Source organism: Dermatophagoides pteronyssinus, unplaced genomic scaffold (genome assembly GCF_027571235.1).
Source record: "Dermatophagoides pteronyssinus isolate colony J.1.1.1.1 unplaced genomic scaffold, Derpt_VIB-CSIC_2022.12 sq0008, whole genome shotgun sequence".
NCBI classification, from domain to species: domain Eukaryota; kingdom Metazoa; phylum Arthropoda; class Arachnida; order Sarcoptiformes; family Pyroglyphidae; genus Dermatophagoides; species Dermatophagoides pteronyssinus.
In genome coordinates, this window is record NW_027461532.1 from 650,044 (window position 1) to 663,456 (window position 13,413).

At 28.4% G+C, this 13,413-nt stretch overlaps 4 protein-coding genes across 5 annotated transcripts; 2 read left to right on the forward strand and 2 right to left on the reverse strand.

The window, feature by feature from the left end:
* Positions 1-675: 675 nt before the first annotated feature.
* Positions 676-2,119, reverse strand: ATPsynB (ATP synthase subunit b, mitochondrial). Its single transcript, XM_027345448.2, has 4 exons — positions 1,961-2,119; positions 1,830-1,901; positions 1,249-1,754; positions 676-1,183 (listed from the first exon to the last, which is right to left on the reverse strand). Exons 2-4 carry the CDS (start codon positions 1,855-1,857, stop codon positions 812-814), a joined length of 906 nt encoding a protein of 301 aa, XP_027201249.2. The 5' UTR covers positions 1,858-1,901; positions 1,961-2,119; the 3' UTR covers positions 676-811.
* A 274-nt stretch (positions 2,120-2,393) lies between these two features.
* Positions 2,394-3,921, forward strand: RpS2 (ribosomal protein S2). Of its 2 annotated transcripts, none has more exons than XM_027345439.2 (3): positions 2,394-2,551; positions 2,700-3,217; positions 3,600-3,921. In XM_027345439.2, exons 2-3 carry the CDS (start codon positions 2,702-2,704, stop codon positions 3,864-3,866), a joined length of 783 nt encoding a protein of 260 aa, XP_027201240.1. In that variant the 5' UTR covers positions 2,394-2,551; positions 2,700-2,701; the 3' UTR covers positions 3,867-3,921. The 2 variants fall into 2 exon arrangements, with proteins under 2 accessions (XP_027201240.1, XP_075677110.1); XM_075820995.1 differs by having other exon boundaries at positions 2,429-2,551; positions 2,636-3,217.
* LOC113795265 (uncharacterized) lies at positions 3,811-11,096 on the reverse strand. The gene is made up of 3 exons (XM_075820992.1): positions 6,176-11,096; positions 4,965-6,117; positions 3,811-4,904 (listed from the first exon to the last, which is right to left on the reverse strand). Exons 1-3 carry the CDS (start codon positions 10,923-10,925, stop codon positions 3,959-3,961), a joined length of 6,849 nt encoding a protein of 2,282 aa, XP_075677107.1. The 5' UTR covers positions 10,926-11,096; the 3' UTR covers positions 3,811-3,958.
* Positions 11,097-11,175: 79 nt separating this feature from the next.
* Positions 11,176-12,426, forward strand: LOC113795250 (G patch domain-containing protein 11). Its single transcript, XM_027345441.2, has 2 exons — positions 11,176-11,371; positions 11,449-12,426. Exons 1-2 carry the CDS (start codon positions 11,259-11,261, stop codon positions 12,293-12,295), a joined length of 960 nt encoding a protein of 319 aa, XP_027201242.1. The 5' UTR covers positions 11,176-11,258; the 3' UTR covers positions 12,296-12,426.
* The last annotated feature ends 987 nt before the right edge of the window (positions 12,427-13,413 follow it).

Here is a 13,413-nt window from a genome sequence, read left to right on the forward strand (position 1 = left end):
GAGTTTAATGAGAATTTGATTAATATAAATTGTTACCGTTTTTTCTTTTCTCTTCCTTCCATCACACACCATCACAATTTAAATGATGAATGAATTTTTTTTTCTCTCTTTATTTGATTGAAAATTAAAGCCAAGAATTTTTTCCTACGGCAAATGTTTTTCAACTCTTTTCTTTTCTCCCCGTTGTTGTTTGGCAAATGATGATTTCATAGATCATGGTCGTCGTTGTTTTTTACTATATTCGTTAAAGAATGATCAAAAGTACGCAAATAACAGATGAAATTCATATGATTTTTTGTTTGTTTGTTTGTGCTTTTTATTTTCCATCAATTTTCGATCAAAGATGCAATCATCTGTAACAACATCATCATCATCATCATCAGCTGCTTTTTCTTGCAAAAAAAAATTATTGAAATTTTTTTGTTTTTGTTGCTTCCTATATTTGCTAAAAATAATTTTTCTTTCCCGGTTGTGATCAAGGTAAACAGAAATTTATCAAGATTTTTTTAAAGAAATTTTTAAATTTTTTTAAAATTTTTACCAGTCATCTTTGATGATCACTAGATGTCAGCAGTGGTTTCGTGTATTTTTAAATTTAACCCTTTTAACTCTCATCACTTTATCTCTCATAGCAATACAAACAAAAAAAATTCTCCAAAAACGCAAAATGTTAACAATCCCTTATCAATTTATTAATGGAAAAAAACTAGAATTTTTAATTAATAATTTCTTTTTTGCTTTTGTTGGTGTTGCTGTCTCTATTCATTTATTATGATTACGAATTTTTTTGTTTAATAAAAAAAGAAAAGATTTAGATTTTTGTTTTATCGGATAAACGTTTCAATTCGGCCAATGTTGTTTTTAATGTATCTTTTTCCTGTGCTGGTGTTATACTTTTAGCAACATTATCAATAATCCATTGTACCATATAATTTTGTTGAAATTGTTTTTCAGCTTCTTCTTTTGCAACTAAATAATTAAGACGTCGTCGTACTTCTTGATAGGCTTCCATTTGTCTTCGTCGATATTCAGCTTCTAATTGTAGTTGAACATTTTCACGTTTTGCTTCAAATAAAACTGAATGATGTTTTGGTGCATCACGAACTGATTCTTCTGATTTAATGTAATCATTTAGAAATTGAATCATTCCTTTTTGCCAATCATCCCAGGATTGTGCTGTTGCCTAATTTTTACAAACAAAGATTAATCAATTATGAATTTCTTTAAAAAAATATAAGAAAAACATACATCAACTTCAGCGCCACCTTTATTACGAATAGCTGGTCCAAATGTTTTGGCAGCAAAACCTAAAATAATTGTCGCTTCAATACCGACCAATAATTCATGTTCAAATACTAGCCATTCTTTTGATAGTAAAAATGTTAGAAAACCCCAAAAGAAACAATAAGGACCAGTAACACCGGTTTTTTCATAAAACATTTGAAACCATGATTCAGGTATAATACCCAAACGACATGGTTCAGGAAAATCAGCACGAACAGGTCGAGGAAAATTTACTAAATCACGTCGTTCACTTTTTTCATCCAAAATTGTTGGCATATTCGGTCCAAAACGAAGATTAAGAAATTCTTCTAATGATCCATTTTGTTTTGGATCAAATTCTTTTGCTTCAGCTTCATTATCATCAACAATTTCGGGTAATGGCGGTGCTGCACGCATAAATAACATACGATTTGATTGATGATTTTGTAATAACCATGTTGTTCGATATTGGGAATTGTTCAATAATCGAGCTGGAAAAAAAATGATTGGAGAAAAAAGTCAATAAATTTTTTGTTTTTATAAAATGAAAAACAAATTTTACAAACCGGCTTGTAAAAAGTTTCGGACAAGCATCTTTTTCGTTTCTCTTTTCCAAAATTCCTATTCACAACTGAAAACTAAACAAACAAAATACTGATTGTAAATCATAAAATACCGATCGATGATCAATACAAACCTAATGAATTATCATCAAAAAACCAACAATGGAACTATTCAATATTTATAATTTTAGTTGTTTCGATTCAAAGTCACCAGCCAACCAGCCAATAATCATCAACACAACAAATAAAATAATTCGATTTACAAGAGCAAAAAAGACATTGATTACCGTTCAAAGACAACGTAACGAAATTTTTAAGATTATTTCTTTTTAAAATCAACTTTTTTCCCCAAACAAATCTTATCAACCCTTATTCTTTCATGATTGAAAGAATAGAAATTATTGTGCTTGATTATCCAAAAAAATCATTAAATTTTAAAAATTTTCGCAAATTAAAATTAATTGGAAAATTAATCAAAATAATCGTCTGAGTTATTTATTTTGTTCGCAGATAGATGGCCTTCAAAGTTAATTTTTGTTTTTTTATGCGCTTGCGTCGGCAAAAAAAGGCTGATCTTCCTTTTTTGCCTGAATATTGCATTTGACAGCGTGTTTCCTGCTTACACGGTGTGCTTTGCTGTATATTCTCACTCACAAGTGTCTCAAACCTCGTTGTGATCGTTTCGTTTCGTTCGTTTTCCAACCAAATTTATTCTGACATAACCCGTAAGTTTGGATTTTGGAAATTCTTTAAAAAAAAAATACCCGAACAATTGTTTCATACCCCTTTTGATCGATCCAACATCGAAGAAACTATTCGTCAATTTTGTTTATTTGTATTTTATTTTGGTTCATTTCTGAATCGATTGAATAGAAATGGCGGACGCTGCTCCAGCCGGTGGACAACAACGTGAAGGAGGTGGTGGTCGTGGTGGTTTTCGTGGCGGATTTGGTGGTCGAGGTCGTGGCCGTGGTCGCGGACGTGGACGTGGCAAATCCGATAAAGATGCCCAAAAAGCATGGAATCCTTTGACTAAACTTGGCCGTTTAGTTGTACAGGGACATATTAAATCATTGGAAGAAATTTATCGGTTTTCATTGCCAATCAAAGAAGCTGAAATTATTGATCATTTTATTCGTGGTAATTTAACCGATGATGTTTTGGCTGTAAAACCGGTACAAAAACAAACACGTGCCGGTCAACGTACCCGATTTAAAGCATTTGTTGCTATTGGTGATTCAAATGGTCATGTTGGTTTAGGTGTAAAATGTAGTAAAGAAGTTGCTACAGCTATTCGTGGTGCTATTATTATGGCAAAATTATCCATCATACCTGTACGTCGTGGTTATTGGGGTAATAAAATCGGTGAACCACATACCGTACCTTGTAAGGTAAGAAAAATTATTAATTTTTACATACATCCTGCATACACACCAACGTTCATGGTATCATTGAATCATTGGTTTAGTTTATTGGATCAAATTGATCTTTGATGAACTAAATCAATTGATTTTTAATGACCATGTTTTTAGTCACTTTTGGTCGGACATAATTTAAATATCCCGATTGTCCTGACTTTACGTGTCAACGTTGAATATTAGAAAATCCGACTTCGTTTATTTGTTAATCATTTCGATGGTTTCAATAAACTTGAGGTCTTGATTTTCCGAAGTATATTCCATTAGCTTTTTGTATTGTGATTATAATCACATTGACAATTAAGAAAGACCATACTTCAAACATTTTCTAATCTAATTCTTTTTATATTTACAGGTAACTGGTAAATGTGGATCAGTAACTGTACGTTTGATTCCTGCACCACGTGGAACCGGTATTGTATCGGCACCTGTACCGAAAAAATTATTAACCATGGCTGGTATTAAAGATTGTTATACATCATCACGTGGATCAACATGTACTATGGGCAATTTTGCTAAAGCTACATATTTGGCTATACAAAAAACCTATTCGTATTTGACACCCGATCTATGGCCAGTTTCGGCATTGACTAAATTGCCGTTTCAAGAAACTACCCATTGATAATAAAAAAAATTAAAAAAAAACAATTTTTTGAAATAAATATTTTTTTTTTGAATTTTTCATTTTTTCGATTTATATCTTTTAAAAAAAAATTACTTTGTATGATAACATTCAATACAATTTAAATCTTTTATCAAATTATTTAAACATTCATAATCAATTTCTTCGTTAGATAATTTTTGATTAATCATAGTAAATGTTGTTGGTGTTTCAATCGATTCCAATTTTGATTGAAATTTTGTCCTGGTCATCGTATGACCACATTTAAAAATTAATAACAATGGATCTTCTTCAATATCGCTAGGAATTTCTATCTCAATCATTGATTGATCTGTTATTGCTGTCATTGTGGCTGGCTGTCGAAGATATTCATCAACAATATTTTGCCATTTTATTTCCAATGGCCATTTTATATGATAATGATGATAATTATCTGATGATGATTGTGCGAATAATTCCTGTAATGTTACAATTGGATCATGATTCCATTCTAATGATTGTCGTATTAATTCATCAGATCGTTCAACAATTTTCATTAATAAATGATCAGTCAATCCTAATCGATAACGAATATTTTGTTTATCTGTTTCATTATTATCATCATTATCATCATCGTCGTTTTCCATTTGTTTAATTAGAATTAATAATAATGGACCAAAATATGGATTTATCATTGATTTGTCGAAAAAAATTTGTTCCAAAATTTGAATAAAATCCATGGAAAAGATCATTTGAAAATCCTTTTGAATTTTATTCCAAAATTGTAAAAAATTGTCCAATAATTTTGCAGTCATTCGACATCGTATCGATTGTGATGATGATGATTGAATTTTATAATTCAAATCAATTTGTTCAATAAAAAATTTTAACAAATGTGAAATTTCTTCAACAAATTTTGAACGTAATATTTCATTATCATTTTTGAATAATAATAATTCTTGTTGAAATGCATCAAATTGATATTTTAACGATTTGATTCGATCATTAGCCAACCATGATACAATCGAACAAAGTTGATATAATTTTAATTGTTCGAATCTATTTCGACAACAATAAAACAAAATTAGTAACAAAAATGACAAAGATTTTTTGATTTACCTTTGTATCAATGATTTAAGATTTAAATCATGACGATAATATAATAAGGTCAGCAGGATTTTTCTTTGTAATTTTTTCAAATCTTTAGACGATTTATCATCATTGCCATCATCGTCATTATCATTCGGTATTTGCCAATCAGTAAAATTATCAAAATCAAATGTACCGGAAAAATTTTGTTGTTCCATAATATCTTTGATTGCGAATAGAATTGATGGTTGCCAACGATTATGTTTTGGTGAATTTGATGTTAAAATCATTTGATTAGATGATGATGATGAATTTAGATTAATGGTTATATGTTTTGATGATTTTGGTGAATCAGTATCATTATCATTATGTGATGATAATGATATTGATAAATCATCACCATCACCCATATTAGTTGATGTTGTTGTTGATGATGATTGTTCAAAAAGTTGTCCATTCGAATTCTGTCCCCAACCCCAAATATTACCATCAAAATCAATGGCTAATGAATGAAATGAACCACAAGCTATATCGATAAAACGATTAGGATTTTGATTATAATCAATATAATCATGGTCATCATCATCATTATCATCAATAAAATTTATCGATATAGGTTGTGCTTCTAATTCGGCTGCCAATATTGTTGATGATGATGATTGTTTCGATAAACCTAATTGTCCATCACGTCCATTACCGAATGCAAATATTGTACCTTGATCGGTTAACAATAATGTATGTGATTGACCGGCAGACATTTTCTGTATACAACAATTATCGGGTAATTTTTTCAAACTTATTTCACGTATTTTTGTATAATCAACAGTTGGATCTCTATAACCACTACCACCAATGGCACCATAACTGTTCATATTACGATTATGTTGATTATTCAATGTTTGACGATCGGCACGCATTTTTAATCGCCATGTTTTTGGATCAATACCCCAACAATAAAGTTTTTCTTTAACAACATCTGATGATGATGAGGATTGATCATGATCGATTGCAATACAAACCGTATGAAATGGACCACAACAAATCATTCGTATTGGACCAGAAATTAATGTAAATCGTTGTGGTAGGAAAAATTTATTACCACTACAACCACCTTCTCCTTCAATACCTAATTGCCCATAACAATTTTGACCAAATAAATATAAATCACCTGTAGTTGTTAAAGCTAGGAAAAAAAATTTCCTTCAATTAATTTCAAAAAACAAAAAATTCAACCAACTTACCAGCTGTATGTGCATATCCGGCAGCAACATCAGCAATCGATACTTTAATAGTATCGAAAAAATATCGAATCAATTTTGGTTCATATTGATCATCAATTGAATTACCATGACCAAGTTGACCATGTAATGACCAACCAAATGAATATAAATGACCATCAATCGATAATAATAATGTATGATATGATCCACATACAATTTTCCAGATTTTTTTACTATCATTATCACCGGTAATATTCTGACCAAATTCCAATAATAATGGATAACGTGTATGTAGAATCTGTGATCCTAAACCAAGCTGTCCAAATGTTGATGAACCAATTGCATATATACCATTATCAGTTAAAATCATTAAATGTTGATAACCAATCGATATTGAACGTATTGGATCATTGATTAATGATGAAAAATAACGATTACATTGTGGTTTTGTTAAACGATTTGTTTGTATTGATTGTAATGGTATTCGACATTCTGCTGTTGTTGATGATGATGGTGGTTGTTGATTATGATCATCGAATGAAAATATTTGCTCTAATCGTTCAGAATTCATAAACGTATAATCAAAACGACCCCATAAACAATATTGTCGATAATCAAATATTAATGAACAATGTGTACCGGCTACAATATGATTTTCAAAATAATTTTTCAAATCAATAATTTCATTTGATAATAATTTTTGTTTTTGTTCATATTTTTGATAATGTTTATCAAGATTTTTCTGATAAATTTCTAAATGTTTTGGTAACCAATCGATAACTGTTTCAGCGAATGACCAATCATATTGTGATGATGATGATTTATTTGTAATCATCATTTTTTGTAAACATAATGATTGTAAAAATATTTCCATATTTAATAAATCACGTCTTTTAATTGGTAATAAACTTTTACGTAATTTTCCCGTACTAGTTATTAGACTTGATTCCGAATCTGATATTGATTCATTTGATTTTTCTATTGAATCTTCAACTCGATCATGTTGATGTTCATCATCATCATTATAATCATGTTTATCATTACAAAGATATGTTTGATTACAATAAAATAATGTTTGATTAATTAATAATCGTACTGATAATCTTTTTGGATCAAATATCCATGCTAAACGTAATAAATATCTTAATGATAATTTTGGTAATTGATTAAATAAAAATTGTAAATATTGTTCGATAAGATGAATAGAACGACATTTACCAATTCGTTGTTGATGATCATAATGAATAAATTCTGTACTAAGAATCAATGAATATGTAACATGTTTAGATGTTAATAATCGTATTATATGACGATGACGACGACGACGATTAGAATCTAATGAATGCGGTTGTTGATCATCAACAATCATTGCGCATTTATATTGTAGAATAAAATAAATTAGATAAAGATAATCACCATGTAATTGTGCTAAATATTCACTCATTTCAAATAAATCCAATTGAATCAATCGATATAATATTAATTGATGATTATAATATTGACGATATTCATAAAAATAATCATATAAATTTTGAATGGATAATGATTTTTCTTCATTATTAAATTGATTTTGATGATAAAATTTATAAATAGCCAATAATGATTCAAATAATTGATATGAAAGATAATTACGTTCATCATCATTTAATTCGAATAAAATTTTTGTATGAAAAAATTTTCGTAATTGCCAAATTGAATATGACCAAAAACCAAAATGATTTAATGCTGTTATAACACGACGTCTTGGACAACGACATAATTCTAATAAACGAAAAATTTGATTCAAACGATTTTGAATCCATTTTTGAAGATTCGAATCGATTATATCGATATTCGATACAATCGATATTATTCGTTGTCGATCAATATCCGATAAACATCTTAATTGTTCATTATCATTGAATATTTGTTTCATCAATAATAATGCCGAACGACATAACCATAATTGCCATGATTGACTTGGCATCATTATCATTGATGATATTGTTGTTGGATGATATGATGATGACGATAAAGATGATAATGATGGTGAATCGGTTGATGAATATGATGAACTTGTTCGATATAAACTTGAACGATTCGAATGTATCGATGATGATGATGTTGTTGATGATGGACTAAAACAATCGACCAAAAATTTTGCTCGATTTATTAGATCACCATCTTGATAGCATCCATTTTCTTGATCTTGAATTAAAAATGATAAAATTTCTGTATGAAATATATGACCAAATGATTTTTCTTTTGATTCGATTATAAAAACAGATTGTTTTGTAACAACAATAAATTCTTCATCCAATTGATTGGTACCCTGTTCCAATTCATCCGATGAAAGCAGATCAATTAGATAATGTTCTTGATGATCAAATTGTTGTTGTTGTTGATCACCATCGAATTTTTGATTAGAAAATTTTTCAGCCGTTGTTGTTGTTGTTGATAATAATTTTGATTGAAGATAATCACGTATGTTTATACCATTTTGATATTGATTAGTAACAAAAACATCGATTATTTCATTTGAATCATGTTGATTATCAAAACGAAATTCAGCAATTATCGAACAATTTGATTGTGATAAATTAGATAGATTTGACATTGATGTTGATAATGATGGTGTACCAGGTGAATGATTTGATGGTGATTTTCGACGAAATGATCCACCAAAACGATTAATTGAAGATGATGTACCAGGTGTTGAAATATGACGTGGTGATGATCGTCGATGTCCACTTGAATCACTACGTTTTAATAATAATGGTGATCTTGGTGAACCGGTTACAGTTTGATTACCACCACCCCCACCACCACCAATCATACGATTACCGGATTTATTTGTTTGTTCGGAAAATGTTTTCGATATCAAACATAAACGTGAAGGAAATACGAGCAATAAAAATCGATAGGAACAATCGATTAATCGTATCAAATTCGATTCATTCGAATTCGAATCATTATCATGATGGTGATGATGACTATCATTATCCGAAATCGCTAATGAAATTGAAAATAATCTTGATGAATTTAAATTAAAAAAATTTTTTGTACAAAATTTTTGCCATGAATATTCATATAATTCAAATATAATTTGATCAGTATATAATGATATATTACAAAAATCATTATCCAAATGTTTATCATTATTATTATTGTTTTTGTAAATTTTGGAAGACTTTTTTGAAATAATAAGAAAATCTTGTTGTATTGTTTGTGAATCATCGGATGAATCGGCTTCATTACCACTGACATTATCAGCTGTAGTTGTTGAACTATTAAATGATGATGATGATAATGAATTTGTTTGCTGTAATTTTAATTTGGCACAATTTTGATATTTAACAACATAGATATTGTTGTTGGCATTTGTTGAATTTTTTATCATTAAATTCTGTGATGGATAAATGGCCCATTTAACATTTGATTGTTGCGTTTGATGTGGATGCGAATGCGAATGATGTGGATGATGACTAGCAGCCGATGTCGACATTAATGGTACAAATAAATCATCATTTGTGAATGAAAATATATCATCAGCAATGGTGGTAGATTTATTATTAATAAAATCAATCGATGATGATTGATCTTGATTGAATTGAATCAATTGTGGTCGTAATGTTGATATCAAAGAATTATTACCATCATCATTATGGTCATCCATCTGTACAATATTATCTTGATTGATTTGATTCAATAAAGCCAATTCAGCATTATCATCATTATCAATGGATAAATTCAATAAACAAGTTAAATAATAATTATTAAAATCGGAAAATTTTCCAGAATTTTGACTCGCTGTTGTTTTAGATTCTTTCGATGTAAATGATTGAAATAATTCGGATAATTTTGATAAAGGTGATGATGTTGAAATAGATGTTTTTGTTGTTAAACATGGTTCGATTTTTGTTGTTGTTGTTATTGATGATTGTTGCTGTTGTTGATTTGTACAACGAAATTCTTCCAATATTAATTGATATTGTTGTCCTTGTTCACTTGTTATCAATAATGAACGATTATACATTTCATCATAAATTTTTAATGAACGAATTGGTTCTGAAATGGAACAACGATTAAATTCTTGATCCAAATCCAAATCAATCATTGATATTTGTCCGGATTTTGTACCAATCAATGCAATTGATAAACGTTGTTGTACATAATGTTTATTACGTTGCCACCAAACAATTGATGTTGGTTGTTGAATTGTTTTACGACAATTCAAACGTAGACTAGCATCATTTTCAATCACAGTTCGATAATGATTGACTGTTGGATCATAATATGAAATAAAATTAAATGGTATCACATAGATTATTGATTTATTTGTAATGGCTAATAATTGTTGACCATTTTGATTGAAACACATTGATACAATCGAACCTTTATCCGGATCAATTGGTATAATCCAATGTTGCCATTTTTTCTGACCATCACCATTATTATTATTATTGTTTGATTGTTCAACGATGAAATTGTCAAACAAACCATATTGAAACAAATGTAATCGATAATCACTTGTATAAAGAACAAAATTACGTTCCGAATGTATTCGATGATAATTCGAATGATGACCATCATCAAATTCATTTTCTGAATCAATTTTATTACCATCATCATCATTTTCATTATTATCATCATCATCATCAATATGAACATTAGAAAATGTAGCCAATTCGATTATGGTTGATTGATTTAATGATTCATCATCATCATTATTATTATCATTAATATCGTTCGATATTAATTGAAAAAATTGTCGTTTTTGAAATAAATCCATAATGATGTTGATGTTGATGTTGATAATTGCTGTATGATATTGGCCATCGATTTGATTTGTTTTGTTTGTTTCAGCAAAAAAAAGAAGAACCGAACAAATTCAAAATAAATTATATCACAAAATTTGGAATTTTAATTAACGATTATGGATCATCGATCCACAATAGGTCGAGGACACTTTCAAACACACAAACATAAACATAAACATCGAACGAACATTGGCTATATAATATGATAACGTAGTTGATGAACGGTACATTTCGAACTTTGATTTTGGGATTTTTTTTTTTTTTGTTTTGATTTTTTCGATTTTGTTTTTTTCGGTACACCAAAGATGGATAGTGGTTTATCAAAATTTGTTGATAATGGAAAACGTGACAACAACGACGACGACGATGATGATGATTATATGTCAGATAAATTTGTTGTTGAAAATAAAGATTCGAGGTAAACACAATGTTGTTGATGTTTTTGTTGATGATTTTTGATGATTCATTTTTCTTTCTTTTGATTATTTCACTTAGCCAAACATCATTATTACATAGCCATAAACAAAAATATGAACATGAACGATATAAACGACGTATAGAATGTCAACCAAAATCCAAACAAACAATAAAAGAAATGGAAGAAGAAAAAAGACAAGCCGGTTTATCTAAACCATTATTAGATCCAATGAATAAAGGTTTTTGTTTATTACAGAAAATGATGAATAATGATAATAAAAAAGTTGAAGAATCTTTGGAAACTAAACAGTCGTCATCACAGCCGGATTTATCAGATGAAAAATCAAATAAAAGAAAAACAGTTGAAGAATTAGTTATGGAACGACGGCCAATTGATATTGAATTTCGTATTGGTCGACAAGGTTTAGGACATGAATCAAATAAACGTATTAAATCGAAAGATTCAAATCGATCGTTGATGATGGCTAAAAAAGAAAAAAATCTTGAAATTAAAAAGGATAAATTTCTACGTGATTGTTTGGAAAAATCGGAAAAATTATTAGCAAAAAAAGATTATTTTTCATTACAAAAAATTTGTTATAATTTGGATCAATCGAATAATATTCGAGAACCATCAATAGAAGAATGGTATTGGCCAAAATCATTTTTGATTGCATTGCGAGCAGCAAGAAAAAACATTGAATCCGATGAAGATGATGATGAAGAAGAAAATGATGATTTGAAACAAGAAAATCAAGATGATGATGACGAAGATGATGATAATATTGATTATCAAGAAAGATTACAAAAACTTTCTGAATATGTTCGACAAAAATATTTTTATTGTTTATGGTGTGGTTGTTGTTTTGAATCGAATAATGATTTAAATGATAATTGTCCGGGTAATAATCGTCAATTACATTGAATTTTGGTTATTTTTTGTATTTGATTTTCATTCAATTCATATAATTTCCTTATTAATTGTATATTTACTTTTTATAAGTCCATCTCTTATAATAATAATAATAATTCAAATGGTTCAATACGATATATAAATACAACCGTTATTATAAATGATATTAAAATAAAAACAATTATTGTGAATATTATTATTGTTGTTAATAATAATGATTGTTCACCATCAATCAATTCATCTGTTCCATCATCATCATCATCATCATCATCATCATCATCATCATCATCATCATCATCATCATCATCATCATCATCATCATCATCATCATCATCATCATCATAATCATAATCATCATCATCATCATCATCATCATCATCATCATCATCATCATCATCATCATCATCATCATAATCATCATCATCATCATCATCATCATCATCATCATCATCAAAACCTAATGGTTTTTTATCATTTTTATAGATGAATGGATCTTTTATCAATTGAAATTGATTTTTATACATTTCATCATTGGAATTTTCACCGTCTTTAGGATAATAATAATCATTATGAATAATTAAATGTTGATTATTAAAATTAACCATTATATAACGAATTTTTGCATTATTATGTTGACGAATTAGTTGATTATTTGATTGAAGTTTAAAATTATGTATCAAATATTTTATAGAATTTTGACCAAATTTTGTTACAAAATACAATAAAATATTATGATATTTATGATCAGTTTTATTTAAACGTATCATTGAATATGATGATATTTCATCATCATCGGATTCGGTTGATGATAAACAAAATGTTTGATTTATTGATGATTGAATTTGTTGAAATTCATAACGATAACCATTATTTAAAATGAATAAATTTTTTTCCAGAACAAAATGTTCATCAATATTATTATATGAAATTTTTGTACAATTTTCAAATTGATGTAAATTATTATCGACAATAGAAATGACAAACATTTTATGTTCAATACCACAATTAATATATTCATTTGATTTATCAAATTTTATTGGTTTTGTATCCATTATTTTAAATACCAACAATGATAATAATAATGTTATTTGGATGGTGATAAAAAAGTAATTTACAATTTTCATTTTGAA

Bases quoted from the DNA above. Each gene is read 5' to 3' on its own strand.
- ATPsynB (XM_027345448.2), bottom strand. From the start codon at position 1,857: ATGCTTGTCCGAAACTTTTTACAAGCCG. The intron at 1,755-1,829 runs GTTTGTAAAATT...TTTTTTTTCCAG, and splicing joins CCGAAACTTTTTACAAGCCG to CTCGATTATTGAACAATTCC. The intron at 1,184-1,248 runs GTATGTTTTTCT...TGTAAAAATTAG, and splicing joins AAGGTGGCGCTGAAGTTGAT to GCAACAGCACAATCCTGGGA.
- LOC113795265 (XM_075820992.1), bottom strand. From the start codon at position 10,925: ATGGATTTATTTCAAAAACGACAATTTTTTCAATTAATATCGAACGAT. The intron at 6,118-6,175 runs GTAAGTTGGTTG...TTTTTTTCCTAG, and splicing joins CGGATATGCACATACAGCTG to CTTTAACAACTACAGGTGAT. The intron at 4,905-4,964 runs GTAAATCAAAAA...TTGTCGAAATAG, and splicing joins CTTAAATCATTGATACAAAG to ATTCGAACAATTAAAATTAT.
- RpS2 (XM_027345439.2), top strand. From the start codon at position 2,702: ATGGCGGACGCTGCTCCAGCCGGTGGACAACAACGTGAAGGAGGTGGT. The intron at 3,218-3,599 runs GTAAGAAAAATT...TTATATTTACAG, and splicing joins CACATACCGTACCTTGTAAG to GTAACTGGTAAATGTGGATC.
- LOC113795250 (XM_027345441.2), top strand. From the start codon at position 11,259: ATGGATAGTGGTTTATCAAAATTTGTTGATAATGGAAAACGTGACAAC. The intron at 11,372-11,448 runs GTAAACACAATG...TATTTCACTTAG, and splicing joins GTTGAAAATAAAGATTCGAG to CCAAACATCATTATTACATA.